This window comes from Ahaetulla prasina, chromosome 6, assembly GCF_028640845.1.
Source record: "Ahaetulla prasina isolate Xishuangbanna chromosome 6, ASM2864084v1, whole genome shotgun sequence".
NCBI lineage: Eukaryota > Metazoa > Chordata > Lepidosauria > Squamata > Colubridae > Ahaetulla > Ahaetulla prasina.
The window spans coordinates 109,437,037-109,461,493 of NC_080544.1; the positions used below are offsets into that span (position 1 = coordinate 109,437,037).

At 46.6% G+C, this 24,457-nt stretch overlaps 1 protein-coding gene across 1 annotated transcript in view; it reads right to left on the reverse strand.

The window, feature by feature from the left end:
- The window catches only part of CHRNG (cholinergic receptor nicotinic gamma subunit), a 59,485-nt gene that overhangs the window by 31,338 nt on the left and 3,690 nt on the right, over positions 1-24,457 (reverse strand). The window contains exons 2-6 of the mRNA XM_058189445.1: positions 6,533-6,672; positions 4,910-4,954; positions 3,036-3,145; positions 996-1,151; positions 65-162 (exon numbers count right to left, since the gene is read on the reverse strand). Coding sequence (XP_058045428.1) covers positions 65-162; positions 996-1,151; positions 3,036-3,145; positions 4,910-4,954; positions 6,533-6,672 — 549 coding nt within the window. The remainder of the gene's footprint in view (positions 1-64; positions 163-995; positions 1,152-3,035; positions 3,146-4,909; positions 4,955-6,532; positions 6,673-24,457) is intronic.

Consider the following 24,457-nt stretch of genomic DNA (forward strand, 5'->3'; position numbering starts at 1 on the left):
GGTGCAGCAAGACCCGAGTCACATCACGAAATCCTTCCTCCCCCCCCCCACTCCCCCTGCTTACCTGTGAAAGCTTCGGGATCGATAAAAATCCATTCAATGGTTTTTCCCTGTTCGACGGTCAACAAGAGGTTGATTTCAAGGGCATTGTAGGTCTGAGATCTTGCAAGGAGAAGACACACAGCTAACTTCAGTTTGCAGCATTGGTGCTGCTGGAGTAAGGTTAATCTCCTCCAACTCCTCCTCCTACTCCTCCTACTCCTCTAACTTCTTCTTCTCCTCCTCCAACTCCTCCTCCTACTCCTCCTACTCCTCTAACTTCTTCTTCTCCTCCTCCTCCTACTCCTCATCTAACTCCTCCTACTCCAACTCCAACTCTTCCTCGTCTAACTCCTCATCTAACTCCTCCGCCTCCTCCACCTCCTCCACCTCCTCCTCTTCATCTAATTCCCCTTCCTCCTCGTCTAACTCCTCCTTCTCTCTCCTCCTCCTTGTCTAACAACTCCTTCTCTAACTCCTCCTCCTCCTCTAACTCCTCCTCCTCCTCCTCCTCCTCCTCCTCCTCCTCCTCCTCCTCCTCCTCCTCCTCTAACTCCTCCTCTAACTCTTCCTCCACCTCCTCGTCCTCCACTCCTCTAACTACTCCACCTCCTCTTCCACCTCCTCTAACTCCTCTTCCTCCTCTAACTCCTCCTCCTCCTCTAACTCCTCCAACTCCTCCTTCTTCACCACCCGCATCACCTACCCCTCCTCTTCTTCCTCCTCTCCTCTCTATGATCTGGACCACTCAGCCAATGGCAGGGTTGGAAGGGGCTTCCTGAAAGTCCCACCGGATTTGAAAGTCCCACCAAGTGTAGCCATGTTTTAATCTGGGGACTTTCTACTAAGGCCCGCCAGAAGTTCTTGAAGGCAACTCAGATGAGGCTTCCCTTCCCCATTCTACTCCTTCCTCCCTCCCTCCCCATCCTCCCCTCTACCACAAAGGGAGCACTCACTGGAACACCAGGGAGCAATTTTGCCAGTCGAAGGGGAAGTAGGTGACGAAAATGGAGCAGACGCTCCGATAAATAGCTGGGGGCAACCAAGTGATGTTCCCATCAGGAGACACCAAAGCATTGGTGTACAAGGCAACGTCAAAGACCCCGTTGATGCTGCAAGAAAGAAGGGTGGAAAGAGATCAGAAATGAGGGGCCCTCGGTGGTCTCTGAGCTTGCTTGTTTTCTTGCTTGTTTGTTGAGACTCTAGAGAAGAGCAACCAGGATGATCAGGAGACTGGAGAATAAAACATATGACGAACAGTTGCAGGAACTGGGCCTGGCTAGTCTAGTGAAGAGAAGGACCAGGGGAGACAGGATAGCATCTTCCAATATTTGAGGGGCTGCCACAGAGAGGAAGGGATCAAGCTATTTTCCAAAGCAAAAGGGAAAGAAGGAAAAAAGGAAGGAAGGAAGGAGGGAGGAAAGTGGAAGGGAGGGAAAGAAGGAAGGAAAGGAAGGAAGGAAGGAAGGAAGGAAGGAAGGAAGGAAGGAAGGAAGGAGGGAGGGAGGGAAGAAAACACAGAAAGGAAGAAAGGAAGGTGGAGGGGAGAAAAAGAGAGAGAGAGAAAGAAAGAAGAAAGGAAGGAAGGAAGGGAAGAAGGAAGGAAGGAGGAGGAAAGTGGAAGGAGGGAAAGAAGGAAGGAAGGAAGGAAGGAAGGAAGGAAGGAAGGAAGAAAGAAAGAAAGACAGGAAGGAAGGAAGGAAGGAAGGAAGGTGGAAGGGAGAAAAGAGAGAGAGAAAGAAAGAAAGAAAAAGAAAGAAAGAAAGAAAGAGGGAAGAAAGGACAGAAAGGAAGGAAGGTGGAAGGAAGGGAAAGAGAGAGAGAGAGAAAGAAAGGAAGGAAGGAAGGAAGGAAGGAAGAAAGAAAGAAAGAAAGAAAGAAAGAAAGAAAGAAAGAAAGAAAGAAAGAAAGAAAGAAACCATTTCGTTCCTTTCTAACAAATGCCCTCGGGGATGCCCCTGAATGCATCACCCAGTAAGGGATTGATCCAAAAGTGAAATGTAAAATTTATTACTACCGGTTCTGTGGGCATGGCTTGGTGGGGTGGGGGTAATGTGACTGGGTGGGCATGGCCAACTTTTTTTTTTTTACTTTTAAAAGCATTTTTTCTAAAACCTCTTCGGCCGAAGAGGTTGTAGAAAAAAATGCTTTTAAAAGCCTGTGATGATCAGGCAACTCAACTGGGATTGCCAGAGGAAAAAAAGCTTTTAAAGGGTTCTGAGGATCCCAGCTGAGTTGCCTGATCGCCAGAACCCTTTAAAAGCATTTTTTTTACAGCCTCTTTGGCCGAAGAGCTTATAGAAAACATGCTTTTAAAAGCCTGTGATGATCAGACAACTCAGCTGAGATCCCCAGAGGAGCCTTTTAAAAGCTTTTTTTTTTTACAACCTCTTCGGCCGAAGAGGTTGTAGAAAAAAATGTTTTTAAAGGGTTCTGACAATCCCAGCTGAATTGTCTGATCGCCAGAACCTTTTAAAAGCATTTTTTACAGCCTCTTTGCCCCCCCAAAAGGCTTTTAAAAGTAAAAAAAAGCTTCTGATGATCAGACAACTCAGCTGGGATCCCCAGAGGAGCCTTTTAAAAGCTTTTTTTTTTTTACAACCTCTTCAGCCGAAGAGGTTGTAGAAAAAATGCTTTTAAAGGGTTCTGACAATCCCAGCTGAATCGTGTGATCATCAGAAGCTTTTTTTTTTACTTTTAAAAGCATTTTTTGGGGCGAAGAAAAAATGCTTTTAAAAGTAAAAAAAAAAAACCTCTGATGATTGCAGGGCTCAGCTGGGGCGGGGGAGGGGGAAGGGATTTTTGCTACCGCTTCTCCGAACCACCCACCATCACTACCGGATCAGGCGATCCGATTCGAACCGGGAGCATTTCACCCCTGGATTGATCCCCTATGGATCCATGGAAGGCTCAAACTGGATTAGGACATATATTACACAAAGGGTTGCCATCAGAGGGTAAATGGAAAACAAAATCAACTTTTGCAAACTACTGACTTGTTCTCCAAGACTATATCTGGCAGCCAGATCAACCTCGAAGGGATCCGTAAGCAGCTGATGTTGTCATACTCATCCGGGTCCCACTGCAGGCGGTAATCTTTCCATTTCTGGCAACAACAAACTTGATTACTCATATTGGCTTGGCAAAGATCGACAAGATCAGGCACTATTATTACAACTACTACAATTGTTGGCCGGGACAAAAACAGCCTGAGAAATGATTGCGACGCCTATGCACGGTCACTCATGCTCTCGTGACCTCTCGCTTGGACTATTGCAATGCTCTCTACATGGGGCTCCCCTTGAGGAGCACCCGGAGACTCCAGTTAGTCCAGAATGCAGCTGCGCGGGTGATAGAGGGAGCGGTTCGGAGCTCCCATGTAACACCCATCCTGCGCAGACTGCACTGGCTGCCTGTTGTCTTCCGGGTGCGCTTCAAGGTATTGGTGACTACCTTCAAAGCGCTCCATGGCTTAGGACCAGGATATTTACGGGACCATCTACTGCCATCTTCTATCTCCCAGCGACCGGTGCGTTCTCACAGAGAGGGACTCCTTAGGGTGCCGTCAGCCCAGCAATGTCGACTGGCGGCCCCCAGGGGGAGGGCCTTCTCTGTGGGGGCTCCTACCCTGTGGAACGAACTTCCCCCTGGACTTCGTCAACTATCCGACCTTCGGACCTTTCGCCGCGAACTTAAAACCTATTTATTCCGTCTAGCTGGACTGGCTTGATTTTAAAATTTTTAATTTGCTTTTATGGGTTTTAGATTTTTGTAAATTTTTATAGGGTGTTACTGTATTTTAAAATTTTTGGCCAATTGAATAAGTTTTTTAAGGGGTTGTTCTTAATATTATATGTACTGTTTTCTTTGTATTTTATTCTGGCTGTGCACCGCCCTGAGTCCTTCGGGAGAAGGGCGGTATACAAATTAAAATATTATTATTATTATATTATTATTATTAAATGGGCCCATGGTCAGTCAATATGAGTGCTGATTTACCACCAGCCTATCAGTTACTGAAGAGCAGAGGCAATGGTGAAATCCAAATTTTTTTACTACAGGTTCTGTGGGTGTGGCTTGGTGGTGATGGCAGGGGAAGGATACTGCAAAATCCCCATTCCCACCCCATTCTAGAGGAAGGATACTGCAAAATCCCCATTCCCACCCTACTCCAGTGGAAGGATACTGCAAAATCCCCATTCCCACCCTATTCTAGGGGAAGGATACTGCAAAATCCCCATTCCCACCCCATTCTAGGGGAAGGATACTGCAAAATCTCCATTCCCACCCCGCTCCAGTGAAAGGATACTGCAAAATCCCCATTCCCACCCCATTCTAGGGGAAGGATACTGCAAAATCCCCATTCCCACCCTACTCCAGTGGAAGGATACTGCAAAATCCCCATTCCCACCCCATTCTAGGGGAAGGATACTGCAAAATCCCCATTCCCACCCCATTCTAGTGGAAGGATACTGCAAAATCCCCATTCCCACCCTACTCCAGGGGAAGGATACTGCAAAATCTCCATTCCCACCCCACTCCAGTGGAAGGATACTGCAAAATCCCCATTCCCACCCCATTCTAGGGGAAGGATACTGCAAAATCCCCATTCCCACCCCATTCTAGGGGAAGGATACTGCAAAATCCCCATTCCCAGCCCACTCTGGAGCCAGCCAGAGCTGGTATTTGCCGGTTCTCTGAACTACTCAAAATTTCCACTACCGGTTCTCCAGAACCTGTCAGAACCGGCTGGATTTCACCCTTGATTTGGGGGCCTGAGATAACCTGGAACTGCAGTTAAGCTGCCTGTTTTAATAGGAGTCACCGACATTCCCACAAGAACACATATTAATCCTGGGCCTTTACTTACCATCTCTACCCACACATTCGTTGTGAGAGCCTCGTCGATCTCGTTCTGGAAAAGCACACACACACAAAAAAATGGGATTACAGCTAGTCCTCGACTTATGACCATTCACTTAATGGTGGTTCAAAGTTACGACGGTCTCAGCAAAAGGGCGGGCAGAACGTGATTTGCGACCATCCCAGCTGGCTTCCGACAAGCAAAGCCAATTGAGGAATCTGGATTTGCTCAAGGACCACGTGGTTCGCTTAACAACCGTGCAATTTGCTGAACGACTGCAGTTATCCGGTTAAGAACCACAGTAAAAATTCCGTCCACAACCACTTCTGGAATCTTGCCAAGAACACTGCAGTGACGTCACCAGGCAATCACCAGGCTTCAAAATTGATTGGATGACTTTGGGCCAATCACCAGGAGATAGTAAGTTCTAGTCCCACCTTAGGCATGAAAGGCTGCTGGGTGACTTTGGGCCAATCATCAGGAGACAGTGAGTTCTAGGCATGAAAGCCAGCTGGGTGAGTTTGGGCCAATCACCAGGAGACGGTGAGTTCTAGTCCCGCCTTAGGCATGGAAACCTGCTGGGTGAGTTTGGGCGAATCACTAGGAGATGGGGAGTTCTAGTCCCACCTTAGGCATGAAAGCCAACTGGGTGACTTTGGACCAATCACCAGGAGACAGTGAGTTCTAGTCCCACCTTAGGCATGAAAGCCAACTGGGTGACTTTGGGCCAATCGCCAGGAGACAGTGAGTTCTAGTTCCGCCTTAGGCATGGAAACCTGCTGGGTGATTTTGGGCGAATCACCAGGAGACAGTGAGTTCTAGTTCCGCCTTAGGCATGGAAACCTGCTGGGTGACTTTGGGCCAATCGCCAGGAGACAGTGAGTTCTAGTTCCGCCTTAGGCATGGAAACCTGCTGGGTGATTTTGGGCGAATCACCAGGAGATGGGGAGTTCTAGTCCTGCCTTAGGCACGAAAGCCAGCTGGGTGAGTTTGGGCCAATCATCAGGAGACTGTGAGTTCTAGTCCTGCCTTAGGCATGAAAGACAGCTGGGGGACTTTGGGCTAATCACCAGGAGACGTGAGTTCTAGTCCTGTTTTGGTAATGAAAGCCAGGTGGGTGATTTTGGACTAATCACCAGGAAATGGTGAGTTCTTATTCCTCCTTTGGTATGAAAGCCAGCTGGGTGACCTTGGACCGTTCTCTCCCTCGCTCTCTCTCAACCCAACCCACCTCATAGGGTTGTTGTTGTGGGGAAAGTAGCAGTAGAGGGTTTGTAGGATACGTTTGCTATCTTGAGTTATTTATAAAAAAAACCAATTAGTGTGTAGAACTTCAAGGAAGGAGATGAAGAATCCAACCGATACACAGGAGGTATAAACTCTCCAGCCGCGTAGAACATCATCCTGTGCCTCAGGTTTTCCGCCTCTTAGACCAGTGGGGTGGGGAACCATGGGCCTTTTATGACCTGTGGACTTCAACTCCCAGAATTCCCGAGCCAGCCATGGCTCCAGTTGAAGTCCACGGGTCGTAAAGCAGCTCTTTCTGGAGACTTTGAGAAGGAAACAAGTGGGACATTCTTGGCCCATCCTGAAAGTCCAACGAGAAGGGATGACAACGCCATGCCTTACCAGGGAGATCAAGTTGGTGAGGGTAACCTTGAGAGAAACATTTACAATGTCCCCCTTGTCTGAAGCTGGGCGAAAATTCCGGTCATAATCGACCATCAGATCATTGAACAGAAGCTCCTCCTGATTCCGGCTCAGGACGACTGGAAAGGAAGGAAGGAAGGAAAGAAGAGGGATGTGAATAATGTCACCAGGAGACAGGGAGTTCTAGTCCCACCTGAGGCATGAACGCTGGTGAGGTGACTTCGGGCCAATCACCCTGGAGATGGGGAGTTCAAGTCCTGCTTTAGCCATGGGAAGCTGACTGGGTGACTTTGGGCCAATCACCAGGAGACTATGAATTCTAGTCCCGCTTTACATATGAAAGTCAACTGGGCCGATCACCAGGAGACTGTGAGTTCTAGCCCTGCCTTAGGCGTGCAACTTGGCTGAATGACTTTGGGGCAATCACCAGGAGACTGTGAGCTCTAGTCCCACCGTAGGCATGGAAGCCATCTGGGTGACTATGAGCCAATCACCAGGAGACTGTGAGTTCTAGTCCCACCTTAGGCATGGAAGCCATCTGGGTGACTATGAGCCAAACACCAGGAGACTGTGAGTTCTAGTCCCACCTTAGGCATGAAAGCAAGCTGGGTGACTTTGGGCCAAACACCAGGAGACAGGGAGTTTTAGTACCAATCATTATATGCCCAATTGGGGGAAATATAGGAGGAGGAGGTGGAAGTCTTAGGTATGTTCCCCACGAGTTTCTTATAAAATGATAAAGGCAGGAAAACACTTGCTGAACCCCTAATTCTCACAATGCTGTCTAATGTCTATGTGTATTTACCCAAGCAATATGGCTATTATCCTTCTTATACCCCTACTTATTCGTATTATTATTGTTGTTGTTAGTAGTAGTAGTAGTAGTAATAAAATATTCCGTTCCGGTGGTGCCCTTCTCCTCTTAGTACCCAAGCATACCAGGGCTGTGCCCCCTTGTCTCCTGCCCACCCACCCGGCTGGGTCTTGCCCCCTGCCAGCCCCTCCCTCCTCAGCTTCCCTGCCTGGCGCCCCTCAATTTGTCACTATGCAGGCTGCCGCCTCCCTTCCTGTGCCATCTGATCACACAAAGCTGGAGGCTCGATGGAGGAAAGCCACGGCAGTACCTTGGGACTGAGCAGAGTGTGAGAAATCCAGTGGCATTCCTGTTCTAACCTCGGCTTCCCTAAAAAGCAGAAAGCGGAGCCTTGGTCCTGGCAAAACCCCTTTTATTTACACAACTGCGAATTCCTTTCATTCACAGTCAGCAAGGCTTGGCAAACAGTCTTTCAGAGGAAGATTTATCAACACAGACCTCATCTCTCTTGGAAAGCTGTCATGTCAATAGTTTCCAAATACAGGGAAAGGCAAAACTTGGCACAGAGTCTCTGGGATTCACGGACAGATCTTCCCACTCTTGAAATGACCAAATGGACGAATTGTTTCCTGCAAAAGCCCACTCCCCATTCACTCCTCTTTTGTTTCCTATGGGAGGGGCCAATCACCTCCAAGGTATGGCTTTACTCTCAACTCGACCCTGCTTTCTTAGCTGTCCTTGTCTTCTGGCAGCTCTGCGCATGCATACACTGGGAACAGGCTCCAGCTGTTCCTCTGCCTCATTGCCACCTAGCTCCCTCTCTGCCTCCAACGCAGAGCCCCCGTCCGAGCTTTCCCAGCCCCCAGGACTGGCCCATGTTCCTCCCCAACCTCCTCACTGTCCGATTCTGCTGCCAGCTCTGCTGGTCGCCGGCGGACCACAACTGTCAGGCCTGGAAACCATACTAGACTTTAAGGTTCCAGACGCTGCCACATTTTTCCCCTGAGGGGAGGAAGGGGGGCTGAGGGGTATGGTAACATTCTTCAAGCGGTCAAGGTCGGATGGTGTTCACATCTGCAGGAAGAGTGGCAAGAAGATATTCGAATGAACTGGGAGAACGTGGGACCTTGTGACCAGCAAAGGGGTCAGGGGGGTGGGACTCTTGGGGTTTGCATAACTGGGAAAAGAATCCGGAAGTTCAGTTTTGGAATTTCACTCATCGTGTGCCAGTTTCCTCATGCTAGTAAAGAACTCTGAAAGACAATGGCTTCTGAGTTTTTTTTATGCAGAAGAGGTTTTTCTGGAACCATGACAACAACTGGTTTGGGCCGGTTTAGCTCACGCTGGTAAAAGCCTGTTATTAAGAACACAGTAGCCTGCAATTACTGCAGGTTCGAGCCCGGCCCAAGGTTGACTCAGCCTTCCATCCTTTATAAGGTAGGTAAAATGAGGACCCAGATTGTTGGGGGGGCAATAAGTTGACTTTGTAAAAATATACAAATAGAATGAGACTATTGCCTTATACACTGTAAGCCGCCCTGAGTCTTCGGAGAAGGGCGGGGTATAAATGTAAACAAAAAAAAAAACAAAACAATCCCAGGCCAGACCAGTAGTTATTGCCACCAGCCGCCTACAGCACCACCCAATGCCCAGCTGTGCCACCTGTCACCACTGGCCCCCACTTGCCCAAGCCAGACACCCCCACCCCCCAAAAAAATTGGGGATCAACTGCGAGAAGGACTAGAGAAGTGTCCCCTCCCTTTGCGTGGGCTTGCTCTCTATAAATGATATATTTAAATGATTTCAATCCAGTGACGGTCCTTTAAAAGCTGCCTCTTTAAGGTAACCATCTTAGAACCCCCATATTTTTTAAAAAATTTGCATTTCTATCCCGCCCTTCTCCGAAGACTCAGGGCGGCTTACACTATGTCAAGCAATAGTCTTCATCCATTTGTATATTATATACAAAGTCAACTTATTGCCCCCAACAATCTGGGTCCTCATTTTACCTACCTTATAAAGGATGGAAGGCTGAGTCAACCTTGGGCCTGGTGGGACTAGAACCTGCAGTAATTGCAAGCAGCTGCTGTTAATAACAGACTGTCTTACCAGTCTGAGCCACAGAGGCCCTTTTATATTGTACAGAATCTAGAAAGACCCTTATAAACCAAGCTAGCAAAGAACTTAACAAAGGACTGGTGAACTGAATTACCTTAATTTGGTTATCCCAAAGGTGCTTTTGTTTTCAAGAGGCAACTGGACTTTCTGGTTTTTCTTTGAAGACATTTTGCTTCTCAGCCACGAAGCTTCTTCAGTTCTGACCGGATGGTGGGGAAATGGAAGGCTTTATACTCCTTGCAGACAGCTGCTCATTTGCATCCTTTTTAGAGGGTCATTGAGGCCACTTGGAGGTTTGTCTGTGTTCTTGGGGTCACCTGAGTGGTGCAAATGGGGGTGGAGCCTTCCTGGAACTGCTGAAAGGACCTGTGTTGTAGACTGGAGATAGATGATGTCATACCCCTCCCCCTCTGTTGAGAGAGGGCTGTTCAGATGGCCTCTTGGAAGCCCCCTTTCAAACCCCTCTGTCCAAAATGTGGACGTTGCTGTCTTCAAAAGAGCGGCCTTTGTCTTTTAAATGCAGATGGACTGTTGAATCGATTCCTGATGGGTTCTCCTATGTTGTGCCATGAGTTTACGAACTGGTTGTTTTGTTTCCCCAATGTACTGATCTGTACAGGGTTCACTGCATTGTGTTGCATATACCACATTGCTCACATGCAGTACAATGCAGTGAACCATGTGCAGATGAGTACATTGTAATAATAATAATAATAATAACAACAGAGTTGGAAGGGACCTTGGAGGCCTTCTAGTCCAACCCCCTGCCCAGGCAGGAAACCCTACATCATCTCAAAAAGATGGTTAAAAAATTCCAGTGTTGGAGCATTCACAACTTCTGCAGGCAACTTGTTCCACTTATTAATTGTTCTAACTGTCAGGAAATTTCTCCTTAGTTCTAAGTTGCTTCTTTCCTTGATCAGTTTCCACCCATTGCTTCTTGTTCTACCTTCAGGTGCTTTGGAGAACAGCCCAACTCCCTCTTCTTTGTGGCAGCCCCTGAGATATTGGAACACTGTTATCGTGTCTCCCCTAGTCCTTCTCTTCATTAAACTAGATATACCCAGTTCCTGCAACCGTTCTTCATATGTTTTATCCTCCAGTCCCCTAATCATCTTTGTTGCTCTTCTCTGCACTCTTTCTAGAGTCTCAGCATCTTTTTTACATCGTGGCGACCAAAATTGAATGCAGCATTCCAAGTGTGGCCTTATCAAGGCATTATAAAGTGGCACTAACACTTCACGTGATCTTGATTCACGTGATCACGTGATTCACGACATTGGCTATCTATCTATCTCCAGTCTACAACACAGGTCCTTTCAGCAGTTCCAAGAAGGCTCCACCCCCATTTGCACCACTCAGGTGACCCTGAGGACAGATAAACCTCCAGATGGCCTCAAGGACTCTCTAAAGGGATGCAAATGACCAGCTGCTTGTAAGGAGTATCAATCCTCCCATTCCCCACCATCCAGTCAGAGCTGAAGAAGCTTCTTGGATGAGAAGCGAAACATCTGGATGACTGAGAATCTCCATAGACACTTAACTTGGTTACTGGATTAATTTGACTCGCAATTCACCAGACCATAAACCAACCGAACAATCTAAGTTGGCAGACCATATGAGGTCACCCAAAAACAACCTTAATAATAAGGCTAGTTAATCAAGCTTATGGACCATAAGGAAGGCTGAGCGCCAAAGAATGGAGGCCTTTGAACTCTGGTGCTGGAGAAGACTCCTGCGAGTCCCTTGGACTGCAAGGTGATCCAACCGGTCAGTCCTAGAGGAGATCAACCCTGACTGCTCTTTAGAAGGCCAGATCCTGAAGATGAAACTCAAATCCTTTGGCCACCTAATGAGAAGGAAGGACTCCCTGGAGAAGAGCCCAATGCTGGGAAAGATGGAGGGCAAAAGAAGAAGGGGACGACAGAGAACGAGGTGGCTGGATGGAGTCACTGAAGCAGTCGGCGTGAGCTTAAATGGACTCCAGAGGATGGTAGAGGACAGGAAGTCCTGGAGGAATGTTTTCCATGGGGTCACGATGGGTCGGACATGACTTCGCAACTAACAACAAAAAACAAGCTTAACAAATTGAACAAATGTCACGGCCAGGTCTTAAACCTGGATTTAAGATAATGTCTGAACACAGCCCACGATTAAACTAAACCAGACGCATTTTAGGAAAACGGGTGTTCTACATCTCTCAGGGAAGCCCGTATCTGCCAACACCTGCTGCCCCTCCCAAAATTTTGGTATTCTGATGTGGATGCATTTTGGTTAGGTTTCTCCCTGGTCTATCTATCGCAGACGCTATCTTAAATATGCGAAAAGGTGTTTTTCTTTTTGTGGAAAAGGAAAACTCTGCATCATCTGCTACCTCTCTGTCGCATTGCTGCTTGATCATCTTTGGTCTGTGTTAAAATATAAACACAACAACAGATTAACTTCTACGCCATTTCAGGCCTAAAATGAGCATTTAATTAGGCAAGCGGCCGGTTTGTTTTCGGTCCAAATTGATTACTAATAAACAGCGCTCCGGTTTTGTGCCTGAAAATCCCTCTCTATCGGTGCACAGTTCGTTGCCTGGCTAATGACATTTTTTTAAAAAAAAATCCTTTCCATTATCAAATTATTTGGGAACAGCAATAAAGGGCTCAGCCTGGGGAGAAACTTCGATAGATTAACCTCCATTAGGATAATTGACTCTGCTTGGCATGGGCGCGTGGGAGTCCGAATTTTGGATGCGGGCGAATGCCACCCTGGATTTACCACCTGCACTCTGGCATTCTCCCTGATGGATTCGCTCTCAAGTTCAGGCAGCATTTCTCAATTTTGCCAACTTTTAAGATGGTCTTTTAAGTGGGACGGGGTGGCTCAGTGGCTAAGACATTGAGCTTGTTGATCGAAAGGTCGGCAGTTCAGCGGTTCGAGTCCCTAGTGCTGCGTAACGGGTTGAGCTCCCGTTCTTTGTCCCAGCTTCTGCCAACCTAGCGGTTCGAAAGCACGTAAAAAAAATGCAAGTAGAAAAAAAAGGGACCACGTTTGGTGGTGTTGTGACCCAGGTTCCTGGACCCAGACTCCTGGACTCGGATGATTCAGAAAATGAGGGAGAAGACCTGGCAAGCCCTGCTTCTCTTGAGCCCTCTCCCTCCCTGGCACCCACTCAAAGGGAGGGGCCGGCAAGGCCTGATTCTCCCGGGCCTTCTTCTGATTTGGCAACGCCCCAAGAACAGTTTTGGAGGGACGCAAGATTACGAAGGCTTGATCGGCGGGCGCAGCAGCGGAAGAGTTGGGACAAAGCCAAGTCATAATTGTCATGCAGTGACATCTGCAGAGACTATAAATAGGAGGCGGGACTTCCTGGTTTTTTGTCTTGGACAAAGCAATGAATTTGGCGCGAGCTAATTCATGGAGGGAAGAATATATTCGTGAGTAATTCTGGCCTTATCTATAATTTCCTCGTTATCTCCAGAAACTTGGCAGGCCCGTGGGTAGACGTGGCCAGGACATGTATCTATGTAAATAAAAGGAAAAGAAAAAAAGGAAGGCCTCTGACGGACTCTTTGCTGGGAGTATTGGGGGAAGGGAAACAGAACAGGTGGGAAGGCAACAGCGTTTTGTGCACCTTTGGCGTTGAGTCATACCGGCCACATGACCACGGAGACGTCTTCGGACAGCGCTGGCTCTTCGGCTTTGAAACGGAGGTGAGCACCGCCCCCTAGAGTCGGGAACGACTAGCACATATGTGCGAGGGGAACCTTTACCTTTAAGATGGTGGTTTTTAGGGACGCGGTGGCTCAGCGGCTAAAATGCTGAGCTTGTCGATCGAAAGGTCAGCAGTTCAGCAGTTCGAGTTCCGATTGCCACATAAAAGGGTGAGCTCCCGTTACTTGTCGCAGCTTCTGCCAACCTAGCAGTTTGAAACCACATAAAAAATGCAAGTAGAAAAATAAGGATCACCTTTGGTGGGAAGGTAACCGCATTTCGTGTGCCTTTGGTGTTGAGTCATGCCAGCCACATAACCATGGAGACAGCACTGGCTCTTCGGCTTTGAAACGGAGATGAGCACTGCCCCCTAGAGTCGGGAATGAGTAGTACATATGTGTGAGGGGAACCTTTACCGTTACCTTTAAGATGGTAGTGGACTTCAACTCCCAGAATTCCCCAGCCTGCGCAATACAGGTGGTTCTTGACTTACGACAGTTCATTTAGTGACCTTTCAAATTCACAATAGCGCTGAAAAAAATGTGACTGTTTTTCAAAGTGACAACTTTTGCAAGATCCCCTCGATTAAAATTCAGATGGTTGGCAACCGGTTCATATTTATGACGGTCGCAGTGTCCCGGGAGTCACGTGATTCCCCTTTTGCGACCTTCTGGCAAGCAAAGTCAATTCATTGGGCAAGCCAGATTCACTTAACAACCGGGTTACTCTCTTATCAACTGCCACGGTTCACTGAAGCAGGAAAGGTTGTAAAATGGAGTAAATTCACTTAGCCGTTGCCTCGCTTAATAACAGAAATTTTGGGTTCAATTGTGGATGTAGGTCGAGGGCTACCTATTGAGGACTTGCTTTAGTGACCATTCAAAGTTACAACGGTCCTGGGAAAAAAGGTACTTATGACTGTTTTTCACACTTCCGACCATTCCAACATCCCCGTGCTCATGTGATCAAAATTCGGGCCCTTGGCAACTGGCTCATATTAAAGACGGTTACACGTGATCCCCTTTTGCGACCTTCTGACGAGCAAAATCAATGGGGGAAGCCAAATTTCACTTAAGAATCATGTTGCTAACTTAAATCGTCTGAGTCAGAGGTCTCCAACCTTGCCAACTTTACGACTTGGGGACTTCAACTCCAGCAGGAATTCTGGGAGTTGAAGTCCACAAGTCTAAACAGTTTTGTGGGCTGAGGAATTCTGGGAGTTGAAGTCCACAAGTCTAAACAGTTTTGTGGGCTGAGGAATTCTGGGAGTTGAAGTCCACAAGTCTAAACAGTTTTGCTAGCTGAGGAATTCTGGGAGTTGAAGTCCACAAGTCTAAACAGTTTTGTGGGCTGAGGAGTTCTTGGAGTTGAAGTCCGCAAGTCTAAACAGTTTTGTGGGCTGAGGAGTTCTGGGAGTTGAAGTCCACAAGTCTAAACAGTTTTGCTGGCTTTGCTAGCTGAGGAATTCTGGGAGTTGAAGTCCACAAGTCTTACGGTTTTGCTGGCTTTGCTAGCTGAGGAATTCTGGGAGTTGAAGTCCACAAGTCTAAACAGTTTTGTGGGCTGAGGAATTCTGGGAGTTGAAGTCTGCAAGTCTTACAGTTTTGCTGGCTTTGCTAGCTGAGGAATTCTGGGAGTTGAAGTCCACAAGTCTAAACAGTTTTGTGGGCTGAGGAATTCTGGGAGTTGAAGTCTGCAAGTCTAAACAGTTTTGCTGGCTTTGCTAGCTGAGGAATTCTGGGAGTTGAAGTCCACAAGTCTTACAGTTTTGTTGGCTTTGCTAGCTGAGGAATTCTGGGAGTTGAAGTCCACAAGTCTTACAGTTTTGTTGGCTGAGGAATTCTGGGAGTTGAAGTCTGCAAGTCTAAACAGTTTTGTGGGCTGAGAATTCTGGGAGTTGAAGTCCACAAGTCTAAACAGTTTTGTGGGCTGAGGAATTCTGGGAGTTGAAGTCCACAAGTCTTAACAGTTTTGTTGGCTGAGGAATTCTGGGAGTTGAAGTCCACAAGTCTTACAGTTTTGTTGGCTTTGCTAGCTGAGGAATTCTGGGAGTTGAAGTCCACAAGTCTAAACAGTTTTGTGGGCTGAGGAATTCTGGGAGTTGAAGTCTGCAAGTCTTACAGTTTTGCTGGCTTTGCTAGCTGAGGAATTCTGGGAGTTGAAGTCCACAAGTCTAAACAGTTTTGTGGGCTGAGGAATTCTGGGAGTTGAAGTCCACAAGTCTAAACAGTTTTGCTGGCTTTGCTAGCTGAGGAATTCTGGGAGTTGAAGTCCACAAGTCTAAACAGTTTTGCTGGCTTTGCTGAGGAATTCTGGGAGTTGAAGTCCACAAGTCTAAACAGTTTTGTGGGCTGAGGAATTCTGGGAGTTGAAGTCCAAGTCTTACAGTTTTGCTGGCTTTGCTAGCTGAGGAATTCTGGGAGTTGAAGTCCACAAGTCTAAACAGTTTTGTGGGCTGAGGAATTCTGGGAGTTGAAGTCTGCAAGTCTAAACAGTTTTGCTGGCTTTGCTAGCTGAGGAATTCTGGGAGTTGAAGTCCACAAGTCTTACAGTTTTGTTGGCTTTGCTAGCTGAGGAATTCTGGGAGTTGAAGTCCACAAGTCTAAACAGTTTTGTGGGCTGAGGAATTCTGGGAGTTGAAGTCTGCAAGTCTTACAGTTTTGCTGGCTTTGCTAGCTGAGGAATTCTGGGAGTTGAAGTCCACAAGTCTAAACAGTTTTGTGGGCTGAGGAATTCTGGGAGTTGAAGTCTGCAAGTCTAAACAGTTTTGCTGGCTTTGCTAGCTGAGGAATTCTGGGAGTTGAAGTCCACAAGTCTTACAGTTTTGTTGGCTTTGCTAGCTGAGGAATTCTGGGAGTTGAAGTCCACAAGTCTTACAGTTTTGCTGGCTTTGCTAGCTGAGGAATTGTGGGAGTTGAAGTCCACAAGTCTAAACAGTTTCGCTGGCTGAGGAATTCTGGGAGTTGAAGTCCACAAGTCTAAACAGTTTTGTGGGCTGAGGAATTCTGGGAGTTGAAGTCCACAAGTCTTAACAGTTTTGCTGGCTGAGGAATTCTGGGAGTTGAAGTCCACAAGTCTTAACAGTTTTGCTGGCTTTGCTAGCTGAGGAATTCTGGGAGTTGAAGTCCACAAGTCTAAACAGTTTTGTGGGCTGAGGAATTCTGGGAGTTGAAGTCTGCAAGTCTTACAGTTTTGCTGGCTTTGCTAGCTGAGGAATTCTGGGAGTTGAAGTCCACAAGTCTAAACAGTTTTGTGGGCTGAGGAATTCTGGGAGTTGAAGTCTGCAAGTCTAAACAGTTTTGCTGGCTTTGCTAGCTGAGGAATTCTGGGAGTTGAAGTCCACAAGTCTAAACAGTTTTGCTGGCTTTGCTAGCTGAGGAATTCTGGGAGTTGAAGTCCACAAGTCTTACGGTTTTGCTGGCTTTGCTAGCTGAGGAATTCTGGGAGTTGAAGTCCACAAGTCTAAACAGTTTTGTGGGCTGAGGAATTCTGGGAGTTGAAGTCTGCAAGTCTTACAGTTTTGCTGGCTTTGCTAGCTGAGGAATTCTGGGAGTTGAAGTCCACAAGTCTAAACAGTTTTGTGGGCTGAGGAATTCTGGGAGTTGAAGTCTGCAAGTCTAAACAGTTTTGCTGGCTTTGCTAGCTGAGGAATTCTGGGAGTTGAAGTCCACAAGTCTTACAGTTTTGTTGGCTTTGCTAGCTGAGGAATTCTGGGAGTTGAAGTCCACAAGTCTAAACAGTTTTGTGGGCTGAGGAATTCTGGGAGTTGAAGTCTGCAAGTCTTACAGTTTTGCTGGCTTTGCTAGCTGAGGAATTCTGGGAGTTGAAGTCCACAAGTCTAAACAGTTTTGTGGGCTGAGGAATTCTGGGAGTTGAAGTCTGCAAGTCTAAACAGTTTTGCTGGCTTTGCTAGCTGAGGAATTCTGGGAGTTGAAGTCCACAAGTCTTACAGTTTTGTTGGCTTTGCTAGCTGAGGAATTCTGGGAGTTGAAGTCCACAAGTCTTAAGAGTTTTGCTGGCTTTGCTGGCTGAGGAATTCTGGGAGTTGAAGTCCACAAGTCTAACCAGTTTTGCTGGCTTAGGAATTCTGGGAGTTGAAGTCCACAAGTCTAACCAGTTTTGCTGGCTGAGGAATTCTGGGAGTTGAAGTCCACAAGTTTAAACAGTTTTGCTGACTGAGGAATTCTGGGAGTTGAAGTCCACAAGTCTAACCAGTTTTGCTGACTGAGGAATTCTGGGAGTTGAAGTCCACAAGTCTAAACAGTTTTGCTGGCTTAGGAATTCTGGGAGTTGAAGTCCACAAGTCTAAACAGTTTTGCTGGCTGAGGAATTCTGGGAGTTGAAGTCCACAAGTCTAACCAGTTTTGCTGGCTGAGGAATTCTGGGAGTTGAAGTCTGCAAGTCTAAACAGTTTTGCTGGCTTTGCTAGCTGAGGAATTCTGGGAGTTGAAGTCCACAAGTCTAAACAGTTTTGCTGGCTTTGCTAGCTGAGGAATTCTGGGAGTTGAAGTCCACAAGTCTTACGGTTTTGCTGGCTTTGCTAGCTGAGGAATTCTGGGAGTTGAAGTCCACAAGTCTAAACAGTTTTGTGGGCTGAGGAATTCTGGGAGTTGAAGTCTGCAAGTCTTACAGTTTTGCTGGCTTTGCTAGCTGAGGAATTCTGGGAGTTGAAGTCCACAAGTCTAAACAGTTTTGTGGGCTGAGGAATTCTGGGAGTTGAAGTCTGCAAGTCTAAACAGTTTTGCTGGCTTTGCTAGCTGAGGAATTCTGGGAGTTGAAGTCCACAAGTCTTACAGTTTTGTTGGCTTTGCTAGCTGAGGAATTCTGGGAGTTGAAGTCCACAAGTCTTACAGTTTTGTTGGCTTTGCTAGCTGAGGAATTCTGGGAGTTGAAGTCCACAAGTCTTACAGTTTTGCTGGCTTTGCTAGCTGAGGAATTGTGGGAGTTGAAGTCCACAAGTCTAAACAGTTTTGCTGGCTTTGCTTGGCTGAGGAATTCTGGGAGTTGAAGTCCACAAGTCTTAAGAGTTTCGCTGGCTGAGGAATTCTGGGAGTTGAAGTCCACAAGTCTAAACAGTTTTGTGGGCTGAGGAATTCTGGGAGTTGAAGTCCACAAGTCTTAACAGTTTTGCTGGCTGAGGAATTCTGGGAGTTGAAGTCCACAAGTCTTAACAGTTTTGCTGGCTGAGGAATTCTGGGAGTTGAAGTCCGCAAGTCGTAAACTTGCCAAAGTTGGAGACCCCGATCTAAGTGATTCACTTAGCAGACATGGCAAGAAAAATGGGACAAAAAAACTTCACTGAGCAAATGTCTCACTTATCCCCATACATTTTGGGCTCAGCTGTGGTCGTACATCGAGGGCTATCGGTAGACGTCTGCCTCTAAAAGGAAACCAGGAGTAAATTTAGGCTGATCAAGTTTTGGCTTCCAAGCGGCTTGTTGGCTCATGTCAGTCATGATTCAAAGTTCAGCTGGGAACCATACAAAAGAAATCTTATCCCCGGGAAGAGGAAACAGTTAAATGGCAGAGGGAATTGATAACGGGCTGTGTGCAAACAATGAACGGTCAAGCAGGATTGTCCAAGGACAAGCAGGCGTTATAAATAGCAACTGCGAAGGAGACGCATGATATCAGCAACAGCAATAGCACTTAGACTTATATACCGCTTCACTGTGCTTTACGGCCTTCTCTAAGCGGTTTACAGAGTCAGCCTCTTGCCCCACAACAATCTGGGTCCTCATTTTACCCACCTCGGAAGGATAGAAGGCTGAGTCAACCTTGAGCCGATCAGGATCGAACTGCTGGCAGTGGGCAATGCTGCATTCTAACCATTGGGAAGGAAGGAAGGAAGGAAGGAAGGAAGGAAGGAAGGAAGGAAGGAAGGAAGGAAGGAAGGAAGGAAGGAAGGAAGGAAGGAAGGAAGGAAGGAAGGAAGAAAGAGCAATAGCACTTAGACTTATATGTGGGAGCTCCGACCCTGTGGAACGAACTTCCCCTCGGACTTCGACAATTACCTGACCTTAGGACCTTTCGCCGCGAACTTAAAACTTATTTCTTTCGTATGGCTGGACTAGCCTGATTTTTATTTTTATTGGATGGGTTTTTAAAATTTTGTGATTTTACGGGGGAGTACGTTTTTTAACATTTTGGGCATTTAAATTAGTTTTTTAAGGGATGTTTTTAATTATTGTGTGTATTTATATTTTATCTGCCTGTTCACCACCCTGAGTCCTTCGGGAGAAGGGCGGTATACAAATTAAAATATTATTATTATTATTATTATTATTATTATTATTATTATTATTATTATTATTATTATTATTATTATTATTATTATTATTATTATTATTATTATTATTATTATATACCGCTTCACAGTGGTTTACAGCCCGCTCTAAGCAGTTTATCGCCTCCAACAATCTGGGTCCTCATTTTACCAAGCTCAGAAGGATGGAAGGCTGAGTCAACCTTGAGCCGGTCAGGATCGAACGGTTGGCAGTGGGTAGAGTCAGCCTGCAATACTGGATGGATGGATGGATGGATGGAAGGAAGGAAGGAAGGAAGGAAGGAAGGAAGGAAGGAAGGAAGGAAGGAAGGAAGGAAGGAAGGAAGAGCAATAGCGCTTAGACTTATATACCGCTTCACAGTGTTTTACAGTCCGCTCTAAGCGGTTTACCGAGTCAGCATATTGCCTCCAACAATCTGGGTCCTCATTTTACCAAGCTCAGAAGGATGGAAGGCTGAGTCAACCTTGAGCCGGTCAGGATCGAACTGTTGGCAGTGGGTAGAGTCAGCCTGCAATACTGGATGGATGGAAGGAAGGAAGGAAGGAAGGAAGGAAGGAAGGAAGGAAGGAAGGAAGGAAGGAAGGAAGGAAGGAAGGAAGGAAGGAAGGAAGAGCAATAGCGCTTAGACTTATATACCGCTTCACAGTGTTTTACAGTCCTCTCTAAGCGGTTTACCGAGTCAGCATATTGCCTCCAACAATCTGGGTCCTCATTTTACCAAGCTCAGAAGGATGGAAGGCTGAGTCAACCTTGAGCCGGTCAGAATCGAACTGTTGGCAGTGGGTAGAGTCAGCCTGCAATGCTGCATTCTAACCATTGCGAAGGAAGGAAGGAAGGAAGGAAGGAAGGAAGGAAGGAAGGAAGGAAGGAAGGAAGGAAGGAAGGAAGGAAGGAAGGAAGGAAGGCGGGCAGTAGTACATAGACATTTACTGTTTCACTGTGCTTTATAACTCTCTCTGAGTGGTTTACAGAAACCGCGGCAAGAAAGGTCATAAAACGGGTCAAAACACACCAAACACGTGTCTCGCTTAGCAACAGAAAGTTTGGACGTGGTTTTCATCGTAAGTTGAGGCTTACTTAGAAAACCTTCCTCTTTCGCTCCTCTTTAAGGGTCTCTTTATCACCCATAATGGTGGACAAAAATTTCCTCCTTGGCGTCAAATGTGCTCTTTGTCCGACTTCCCCAAAGAGTTGAAATCGTACGAGAAAGGGGGACGAAGCCGAGATTAAAAAAAAAAAATCCAGATTCAATCAATCTTGCGAAATCCGAGAATTGCCCCGAAAGGCTGGGTTCACACAGCATTGTTTAACCCCTAGCAAACTGTACCCACCGCATCCCCAAAGAGGTTAAACTTGGTTAGTTTTAACTTGGGGGGGTTGTTGTTGTTGTTTTTCTGCTTCTCTGGGGAGGTGGCGATCGAGAGAGTGTATGGATCCAAACCTGAGTTAATAATAATCAGATTAAATATGCTGTGTGAATCCAGCCAGAGGTTATTAAATAAAATAAAATAAATCCTGGGAGATATTTATCAAGAAACCTCAAAAACATCAATTGAGAATGCGAAAGGATGCACAGAATAGATGCAGAGATACACACAGGGAGAGGGTTTAAAAAAAAATCAACATAACTTAAAAGGCAGAGGGGCTTTAATTGTGTTGCTGTAGCTGCCTCTTAAATCTTTTGATCTTGTAGAATATTAGCACCCACCTGTCTCCTAGAAGAATGAAATATTTTGAGAAATATTAAAAAGGCAGGATATTATATTTCCCTGGATGAGAAATGGAGAAACATGCTCTTGGAAAGGAGCCTCCACCTTTGTTAATAGCCCTCAGCAGACGTCAGCACTTAAGAGATAAAAAGCTAGCTCGCTCTATTCATAAGCAAATGCCCTCACCCAAGATCCAAAAAAGGTAGGATTAGCCCTCAGCCAGAATAGGAATTGCCCAACACCCCTTCATTGCATCACCTCGGTTGCCCAGTTACCCCCAGCAGTTCAAACTTCAACCAAACCTAGCTCAGACAACCTGCAGAGCCAGCTATGACCTCTACATAACCCTCTAAAACAGCCAATAGAATGCATGTTCTTGCGCAGGAACAGGAAGTTCAAGTGCAAAGCCTGAGAGAAGGTTAAAAACAAAACCCTTCTCTCTCAAGGCTATGTGGTCAGCTGCCCAGAATCATAGGTGCTTGGCAGTGCTGGGATGCTGATGGTTTAACAGCTGGTTTGGTGAGAGAGAGCTTTGTGTGTGCGCGTGCATCTAAGGCGCTTGCGCGCAATGCTGAAAATGGAGCATTTAGAAGCTCAGCTGCTTATCTTCCAAGTCAGCAATGTTAAGTAGAACAGCGAGGTGGGGAGAAATCAGCTGTGCCGCACAATTGAGATGAGCTACAAAGCAGGAAATAAAGGACAGGATAGAGCAGGGGTGGGTGATCATTGGCGCTACTGGTTCACCCGAACCGTTCCAAACCGGCTGAATACACTTCTGGTTTGAGGTGGTTCTACTTTATCAATAAATGAACCCGCTTTCCAATAAGTCTCCATTTTGTCTCCCTTCTCTCTCTCCCAGCTTGGAACTGAACCAGATCAGAGGTGGGTTTCAGCAGGTTCTGACCAGTTCTGGCAAACCGGTAGCGGAAATTTTGAGTAGTTCGGAGAACCGGTAGAAAAATTCTGACTGGCCCCGCCCCCATCTCTTCTCTGCCTCCCGAGTCCCAGCTGATCAGGAGGAAATGGGGATTTTGCAGTATCCTTCCCCTGGAGTGGGGAGGGAATGGAGATTTTACAGTATCCTTCCCCTGGAGTGGGGAGGGAATGGAGATTTTACAGTATCCTTCCCCTGGAGTGGGGAGGGAATGGAGATTTTACAGTATCCTTCCCTTGCCATGCCCACCAAGTCATGCCCACCAAGCCATGCCACGCCCACCAAGCCACGCCCACAGAACCGCTAGTAAAAAAAAATTGAAACCCACCACTGAATCAGATGGATATTTCTTCCCACAACTCCTCCCTCTCTGTGGATGCCCCTGAACCGGTAGTAAAACTGGTTCCTAAGCAGGGGTGAAATGCTCCTGGTTCAGACCGGATCGCCTGATCCGGTAGCAATGGTGGCGGTTGGTTTGGAGAACCAGTAGCAAAAATCTTTGCCCCACCCCACTGAGCCCAGCTGAGCCACGCGATCGTGAGAGCCTCTTTTTTTTTTTACTTTTAAAAGCATTTTTTTTAACAACCTCTTCGGCCGAAGAGGTTATAGAAAAAATGCTTTTAAAAGGGTTGAAACAAGGCTCTGACAATCCCAGCTGGGGTGCCTGATCATCAGAGGCTTTTTTATTTTTTACTTTTAAAAGCATTTTAAAAAAGGGGGGGTCGGGGGTTCATTAGAGAGAGAGAGAGAAAGAGAGAGAGAGAGAGAGAGAAAGGAAGGAAGGAAGGAAGGAAGGAAGGAAGGAAAGAAAGAAAGAAAGAAAGAAAGAAAGAAAGAAAGAAAGAAAGAAAGAAAGAAAGAAAGAAAGAAAGAAAGAAAGAGGGAGGGAAGGAGGGAGGGAGGGAGGAAAAAGGAGAGGAAGGAAGGACTACAAACCTGGCCCTAGACACAGCTTCAAAGGATAATCCAGGGCTGGAAGAGACCTGGAGGTCATCTAGTCCATCAGTCTCCAACCTTGTCAACTTTAAGACTTGTGGACTTCAACTCCCAGAATTCCTCAGCCAGCTGGCTGAGGAATTCTGGGAGTTGAAGTCCACAAGTCTTAAAGTTGACAAGGTTGGAGACCCTGATCTAATCCAACCCTGCTCCAGCAGGACATTATTAGTTTCTGTCTTTTGATCCCGCCCCCCCCGTCACATAGCCACACCCACCCAGTCACATGACCTCCACAAGCAAGCCACGCCTACCAAGCCACGCCCACAGAACCGTGGGAAAGAAATTTAGATTTCGCCCCTGTTCCTAAGGACAAGAAATGACAAGCCGTGACAGAGGCGGTGTCCCAAAAAAAAGGCTTCAAAACAAGCAAACAATATTGTCAGGGAAAAGACAAGGCTTCCTTGTATTCTTTCGTTCTTCAGATAAGTTCAGAATAAAGGGAGGAGGAAGGAAGGCCACCTGTTCCGCAAAGATGCTGGGATGCCAACAGGTGACCAAAAGGAAAAAACCCAGAGCCGTGCTGTTCTTCGGTCCCTCTGACAGGGATGTGCGTGAATTCCGCAGGGAGATGAGGAAAAAAAATGAAATAAAGAGACGCGACCGAAGTGCCAGACTTACAGAAATCAGCTCAGAGAAGAAGAAGAAAATTATTTTAGTATCCGAAGACGCTGAATGAGCTAATGAAATGTTAACTCTTGTTTAAAATATCAGCTGCAAAACCAAATGCACAGACGGTACCTGGCTCAATTGTAGTAACTGGGAGAGGGATCTTAACAAAATGACAGAATAACAGAATTGGAAGGGAACCTGGAGGTCTTCCATTCCAACCCCCCTGGTCAGGCAGGAAACCCTAGTTCATTTTAGACAAATGGCTCTCCTTTTCTCCTAAATCTCTTTTTTAAAACCTCCAGTGTCAGAGCACCAAAATCTCCAGTATTGGAGCATCAAAAATCCAGTGTCGGAGAACCTAAATCTCCAGTATTGGAGCATCAAAAATCCAGTGTCGGAGAACCAAAATCTCCAGTATTGGAGCATCAAAAATCCAGTGTCGGAGCACCAAAATCTCCAGTATTGGAGCACCAAAAATCCAGTGTCGGAGCACCAAAATCTCCAGTATTGGAGCATCAAAAACCCAGTGTCGGAGAACCAAAATCTCCAGTATTGGAGCACCAAAAATCCAGTGTCGGAGCACCAAAATCTCCAGTATTGGAGCATCAAAAATCCAGTATTGGAGCACCAAAACCTCCAGTGTTGGATCTTGGAGTCCTAGTGGACAATCACATAAATATGAGCCAGCCGTGTGCTGCAGCCACCAAAAAAGCCAACCCAGTCCTAGGCTGCATT